The sequence below is a fragment of the Pavona decussata genome, unplaced genomic scaffold, assembly GCF_977016875.1.
Source record: "Pavona decussata unplaced genomic scaffold, jaPavDecu1.1 SCAFFOLD_14, whole genome shotgun sequence".
In the NCBI taxonomy this organism is placed as follows: Eukaryota; Metazoa; Cnidaria; class Anthozoa; order Scleractinia; family Agariciidae; genus Pavona; species Pavona decussata.
In genome coordinates, this window is record NW_028145437.1 from 1,507,284 (window position 1) to 1,515,000 (window position 7,717).

At 38.8% G+C, this 7,717-nt stretch overlaps 1 protein-coding gene across 1 annotated transcript in view; it reads left to right on the top strand.

Moving 5' to 3' along the window:
* The first annotated feature begins 319 nt into the window (after window positions 1-319).
* Window positions 320-7,717, top strand: part of LOC146487669 (uncharacterized) — a 9,070-nt gene continuing 1,672 nt past the window's right edge. The window contains exons 1-5 of the mRNA XM_085083716.1: window positions 320-449; window positions 2,231-2,368; window positions 4,342-4,464; window positions 5,614-5,724; window positions 7,442-7,561. Of these exons, the coding sequence (XP_084939842.1) occupies window positions 329-449; window positions 2,231-2,368; window positions 4,342-4,464; window positions 5,614-5,724; window positions 7,442-7,561 (613 nt within the window). The 5' untranslated portion in view covers window positions 320-328. The remainder of the gene's footprint in view (window positions 450-2,230; window positions 2,369-4,341; window positions 4,465-5,613; window positions 5,725-7,441; window positions 7,562-7,717) is intronic.

The window sequence follows — 7,717 nt, forward strand, 5'->3', positions numbered from 1 at the left end:
GACCCAAATTATTAATCCCGGTTGAATTGATTCAGACGCCGAACTAAATTCAGCCGTACATACATTGCTTTGTATTTTAGCGCTTTTTAGAATTATTGTTGCATAATAATCTCTTAAAAAAAATGCGTGGTTACTCCCAATTTCCTTTTTGGATTTCAATAACCCTTGCTAAGATCTACTTTTCCCGCAAAGTCATAAACTGCGCAAGAATACCTCTGTATTAGTAGACACCGTCCTTAAATTAACACGACTTTTTAAAATACTCATTGAGCGTCGATTTTTATATGGTAATGTAAAATTTTAATTATACTTGCCAGGGCAAGTGAAGATGAGTGAGTGTGCAGACCAACACGAGCACTGCTCATATTGGGCCTACACTGGACAATGTAGGAAAAACCCGCGGTATATGCTGGTCAGTTGTAAATACAGCTGTAACATGTGCGACACAGGTAGGTGCGACACACCTCAGTGTGGTGTATATGGTGTTTCTTATAAAACTTTCTTAGCAAGAAAAATTGAATGCATGACCGGCTATTGCAGTTTTCATTTTTTTTTGGTTCGGTGTTGTCAACATATGCGGCCAGTGTCGAAACCGTTGCGTCAGTGAATGTCATGTCGCGATGAATTTTTAAACAGGCCATGTAAATTCTTCAACGGAATAAGTAACTTTCAATATATTGAACGGCGTGATAAAAACGTGAGTTTTCACTTCCGGTGGGATACTGCGCAAGATGGGAGAGTGGACTGGGGATAGTATAGCTGTGACGTCAAAACAGGTTGCTACTTTCTCGGTTTCTCTGTTCCTCAGTTTTCATTGTGAGCATTCAATTTTCCCAGTCATAATATCGTCCCACAGTTTTCTTCCTCAGCAAAGGAAAAACAACTAAGGAACAGAGAAACCGCGAAACTAGCGATCCTGTATTGACGTCACAGCCTTACTACCCCCAGTCTAAAATATATTTCAGTAAGTCTAGCCATTTTGTGTTTGTTTTTTGTTTGTTTTTCGCCTCCTGCGCCGTTAGGATCAGTCTGCCGTTAATATTTTGTATTTGAAATAATTTACTGATCCAGGTCTACAAGGGATCCGGCACCACTCATTGGTTTGTCGTTGTTGTTGTCTTGCAGAGTTTAATTCCATTTATCCCAAGTCTCCCGTTTTGCGCGGTATTGTATCCCAAATGGAAGTGAAATTTAACGTTTTTATATGTCTCAACCCCAGGAAAAAAAAATTAATAGCGGAAAACGTTTTAGCAACAACAACAACCTTTATTTCCTCATGACTCATTAGAAAAATTATTAGTTACATTCTTGTAAAGTAAAATCTGGTAAAGTGCTTTGAATAATTTTGATGACGCGATTGAGGATGGAGGCTAAGTTAACAATCCGATTTTCTAGTTGGCCTCCGTATTACCGTATTTATTCAATTAGCCACCAACCTTCGAATAAGTCCCCACCTCGAATAAGCGCCCTCCCTGAAAGCCCAAAAAGTTAATAAGTGCCCACCCCCTCTCCCTCCAAACCAAAAAATATTTCTTTACTAGCCTAGCGTGAAGTAAAAGGAGCGTCAGTTGTGTTCCAAAATTGGTTTTAGATATGGTAGTCAATGAACTTTTATATAGTTTATGGGTTGCTCATGTTAGCTTTGGCACTTTGTCTTGTTGAAGTGAAATAAACTCGTTATCCCTTGTTTTGTTACTCTCCAAAAATGTCCTCGCTTGCTGAAAGTGTTGGAGAAATAATAAGCGCCCACCCTCATGGGCCTAAAATTAAACAAGCGCACAGTCGTTTCCGTTTCCTTCAAGCCAAGGGGGGCAAGCGCGCGAGGGCATTGGGCAAAAAGGAGCAAAAAAGTAGGAGCGGGGAAGGAAAGGAAACGCCTGCCGCTGAGCCCAGACATTTTACCGAACGCCCCCAAATGGCTTCGCTCCTTTGGGGCCTACACTGTCACGTCAAATGTCCTTTCCTTTCCCACCCCTCTTCCCTGTTCCTACTTTTTTGCTCCTTTTTGCCCAATGCCCTCGCGCGCTTACCCCGCCTGGCTTGAAGGAAACGGAAACGACTGCTACGCAGGCTACCGTACAGTTACAAATACGGTTAATTGGGGGGGGGGGGGGGGGATTTCCTAATACTCAATCACTGATCACTTGATCACTGAAATACCTACTCCCAAGCCAGGCTGGACAGAATGCAACGGCTGTTTTCCTTTTCTATGTTTACGTATAACGAAAAGGTGAAAAGTGTCAAGACCAAGATGAGGGATGCGCCACTCGGGCAAGGAATGGAGAATGTTTGAAGAATACTGAATACATGCTGGTTAAGTGCAGAAAAAGCTGCTTGATGTGTGGAAGTACATCATTGGATCTCAAAGGTAAGAGATCGTCTTAACAACATAATAGCGATTTAGAAAGCAACAACAAGCGTGCGGGGCGTTTAGATGGGAACACTGTAGAAATAGATATTTCTTGATGTTGTCACTCAGTTTTCAGCAATCCGATTGCTTATTCAAGCAATGTTTATTCCATATTAGGATGTTCTTTCGTGGGAACACGAACAAGGTTTTGTGGTCGAAGGAAAAAATAACGAACAGAACACTTCAGGAATCCATATTTAAGGCTAAACGAAAATCACTCCACCTGACTCCACACACGACAGTAGAAACACTTTGCTATAAGTAATTGTCATTAATTGTCATATAATATAACAGAGATACTATGCGCATTATGATTGGTCAAAAACGTGTGGTTAATTATAACGGTAAACTCATAAAAAACCTGTTTTTAGTTATAGTGATTTTATAAAAGCAGAAGCTTCTGATAAAAGCAATAGACCGCATTTTTCTATAGGTTTACCGGCGTAATAACCCCACTTGGGATGTTGGGAAAGCATCAACAAAGCTTGTAAATCACGAGTCGGAGGCGAATGGTTTTACAAACTTTCAAGTGGGTTTATTACGCCGGTAAATCAATAGAAAATGCGATCTATTGTTTAAATATAGAGGAAGTTAATTTTACTCTTCTTATACCTCCTTAACGAACAGTACACTATTTAGACAATAGTACTTCTGTGGAGGTATAATCTAAAAACAGTGTTTTTGTCGAAATACTATCGGTTGATAGTTGTCCCGTGGAAAAATTGATGTTCTTAACCGAATCTTAGGGCTTCTATGTTCGTTTTAAGTGGGAAACTATCAGATCGAGAATACTGCAGAGAACCTCTTAAGTTTTTATCGCTATCGTTCACCAGTAAATTTTTTTCCCAACTAAAGTCGCCGAGATTGCATTTCGAATTTACAGCAACGAAAAAGAAGGATGAATCAGTGTACCAGATAAATACAGTCAACTCTCGCCTTGCGGACACCCCGATAATACGGACAGCAGCTAAATCCCCGGCAAAAATATATTAAAGACGTTTGACTGAAATAATTTCCCCGCTATTATGGACTGTCGCTATTAAGGACACTAACTCGCGGTCCCGAGAGTGTTCATAATAAAGGGAGTTGACTGTATAAAATTTAAGCGGTCTGATTGTTTAGAAATTAGAAGAAAAAATGGTGGGGTTTTACGGACGAGTATTATCCAATAGGAATTTTCACCATTATTATGACAGAATTGGAGAAGATTTAGTGGTAAACTATAATGTATGATATATGTGCTCAATGTTGATTGCAGTTTTATTGATTCCTTATTCAAGGGTTATCACGCGATATACTAATATTACCTTAATTGGAAATCCCCAACGTGTCTTCAAATGAAATAGGAATGATTTTTTTTTTCTGAACAACGTGGAGAAGCTCCATTACCACCCGCTATGTGAACGTGGCTCTGTACAGGGGAACCTCGATTTAACGACGGGGAAATTGGTTCGTTATATCGAGGTTCTGTTCCATAGGCCGGGCCGGAGGATATTGTTCGTTATACCGAGAACTTCGTTATATAGAGGTTCGTTAATTCGAGGTTCGACTGTAACAAATGATCTGCGTACTGATGTGGACAATGCAACTAAACAATAAAACTGATAATAATATATATGCGATGTCGAGGCTGTAGTTTTACCCCATATACTTTATAAGTTAACATATTTTAATATAAATACTTTATATAGAATTTTTAACACTGTAATCAGTTTTTTATTTATTATCAAGGATTCATCTGTAATTTTTTAAAGTATCACAAAACATTTGTAAATAATTGCGCAATTCAGCCTTTGGCTGCGATGCATTTTTAATAAACTATCTATCTAATCTATCTATCCCTAAACCATAGAAATGGAATATTATATCTACTCTTCGCAATATGGAAGAACTGGGTAAGAATTTGAAGTGACCAGGTGTTTTGCTTTCAGGTAACGGATCAGCATGTCAAGACAACAGCGACCGCTGTACATACTTGGCTTACCGAGGAAATTGCTCTACAGACAGCAACAACATGCTGAAAACATGTGAGAAAAGCTGCACCAGATGCGAAGGTGTGCCGTCAGTACATTTTTATACACTTTTTCTCAATACCGAGAACTTCATAAATGAGGCCACCGCAGTTATTTACACAACTTAAGCAGCTACGAAAAGAAAGCCTAAAAAATATTAAGACTTGAACGGGAATTGAACTCATGAACTCTGCGATACCGGTCAAGTGCTCTACCAACTAAACTGTCGCGACGTCTGGGAGCACAAGTGAAGAAGTGATATATATGGATGAAAATGCGGATGAAATAATTGAATAAGATACCATCACAACTTGAGCTGCGAAAAGAATGCCCGAAAAAAATTCAGTCACGTACAAAACTGCGATGGTTTCTTGTTGACGAATAGGCCCTTTGCAGCTAATGGTCACGTGGTACAAAATCCACCATGCTGGGGAGCAAGCTACGCACTGGGACATCCAAAACAAACAAAATTCAAGTTGGACGCCCCAGTGCGCAACGTGCCCTCAAGCACGGCAGATTCTGTGCCATGTGACTGTTAGCTGCGAAGGGCTCATTCTTTCATCCCAGTTACAGTGTATGAAATTCATATATTTCACTTCCACATGGAAACTGCACCGGCAACGTATAAGCAATCGATTTAATCCCCTGCTGAAGACTCGTAGTAGACAGTGCGATGTATGTATCAAATGACTATGCAGAGACAAACAATATTACATATATATTACAAACCTTTGATTCAAGAGGCTCTCACACAGGGATATTTGTTTTGCGATTTGTAAAGCAACAGTTGCAGAACATATGAAACATACTACCACGTTATCTTGCAATGTTACAAAAGATAACACTAGTCTACTTTCTCTACAACTATTAGCAAACTTTGACGATGTTACAAAACACGCTGAGAGTTGCAGAAAAAGTAGACTTGTCCTCTACCTTTTAAGATTGCGAAATAAGTTTTAACCAGTAAGAGGTAAAATTATTCCCCAATTTTCTCGTCAGTGCAGCATGCAAGTCGGAGTAAATATATTCCCTTGTAACAGCACCTTAAGAATCATAGCAAACGAGTCAGATGTTTGATTCAAATTTGAAGGGTTACAAAGGTTCAAGAATAAATTAAGCATAACGTTATTCTAACCCTCCACGTGAATGCCAAAGTACATGAATTTGAAAGGGTTTCGTTACTACCTCCAGGCTGTTTTGACAGACACAGGCTATGTTCCCGCTGGGCTAGAGAAGGGGAATGTAACAAGAATCCGGATTACATGAAGTACTTCTGCCAAAAGATCTGCAACATTTGTCAAGGTATAACTATATATTCATACTGATTTATATAAATGTGAAAACAGAAGTTTCACAACTCTCAGCACTAAGAATGGTTTAACTACTGTAAACACAACAACGACAACAACAACAAGTAGATTTATTAGACTCATTGCAAAATACTCTCTTGACACTTTTAATACACAATAGCTACTGCAAATTACAATAAATTACAACATATCAGGGATGATGTGTGTAGTCGAGTCAGGGGGATAAATGAACCTTGCGGTTTTCGAGTTATCCCCCTGCCTTTAATAACGTGCAAAACGAGTAAGATAAAGGGGGTGATAGAGACAAGTAAATAGCGTGCAAACACAGGGAAACAGACTGAATTATATGAGCAGTGGATATAGTATTGAATGTTTAAAGTTTTAGTTACTTGATGCTAATTGCAAGCTGTTCAGAGAAGAGATACAGCTGTATTTGATTATAAAACTGATGAACGTTAAGATTTTTCAAACAAGTAGGTATATTATGTCAGAAAATGGAAGCCATGTAGGATATAGTTTGTTTCCCGGTGTTTGTTCTGACTGGTGATTTGTATAAGTTTTGGTTAACGGTGTATCTAGTATTATAAGCATGGAAATTACTAGCGTACTGAAAAAAATCGGAAAAAAAAAAAAAAACGTTTGGGAGAAGGTTCTTATGCCACAAGTGAGTAAATTTTAATGCCTGCAAACGATGAACGTTGTTCACTGCGAGGAGTTCTAAAAGGTTTAGCAGAAGGAGAGCGCTATCCGTTTGTTCACCGAAAGTCCTCGCAAAAAATAAATATTAATCTATGAGAATGATTCATTATTCAGTAAATGACACAGGCATACTCGGAAAAAATCCGAGTGCTCCTATCAGGAGTCGACCCTAAGACCTTCCGATATGCGGATTCGGATTGGAAGGTCTCATTTATTCTCATTTATTCACCAGGCTTAACATATTCCATCACATTCATTTCCATTTGCGAATATTAATCTAATAGCATGGTTCTGCTTGGTCTGTACTTTTTTTTATGTAAGTCTTGTAAGTGCTCCCCTAAGCTAAGATTGCATTTGAAATATAAGAAAGCCACATGATGCGTTCCGTTTTCGATGACGATCAAATTGACTGTGCTCTATTTTTGTGGCGTTCCAATTAACATAAACCAAAAAGTTCGATAATAATGAACTCACAATGAAAGTGAAACCACTTTGACTTGTCATTTTGTTCCCCAGTTCAAGTGTTTTCAATCCCCTGCCCGTAGCTCGTAACAAACATTCCTTGTCTTATCGGGAGTGACAAACAAAGCCGCGACTAACTTGCCTTGAATCAGTTTCTTGGTCTTTTCACAAGATGGTTCACTTGGTTCCGTTACTGCAGCATTCGTGATGATTGAATTATTTATTTATTTATTTATTTTAATTTTGGCAATAAGTTAGAAAAATGGTCTATTATCTGTTACTGTTTTTCATCCCACACGTGATGCAGATGAAACATGCAATGACAAGTGGCCACATAAGCAGTCCAGATTTTCTACCTCCTCGAGTATTCAAATATTGTCGACCAATCTTGTTAGTCCAGGGTTTCTTTTGTTCACATGTAGACCTCACCTTGGCCCACATGTGAACAAAGTAAAGAACAAGGATCGTCATTCTACATCTGCACTTCACGTTTGTTCAATGCTTTATCAGCTATTGGTTGGATTCTAAACAGTTTTGCTTCTTCACAGGACCTCCAGGCTGCTTTGACAAGAATACAGCTTGCTCCGTCTGGGCTGCAAATGGCGAGTGTAAAAAGAACCCATCATACATGAATTACTACTGCAAGAAAAGCTGTAAAATGTGCCGAGGTGATCATCTTTAAGTTAAATAATAATAATCCGTTTTTCGAAAACATTTCAACGCTTACGTATCTTTAAAACGAATACCTGATAGCTTGGGGTTGAATGTAATCCTTCAAACTCAAACAGAGTGTAACAGTACAGTAAAACGAAACGAGGGTCACG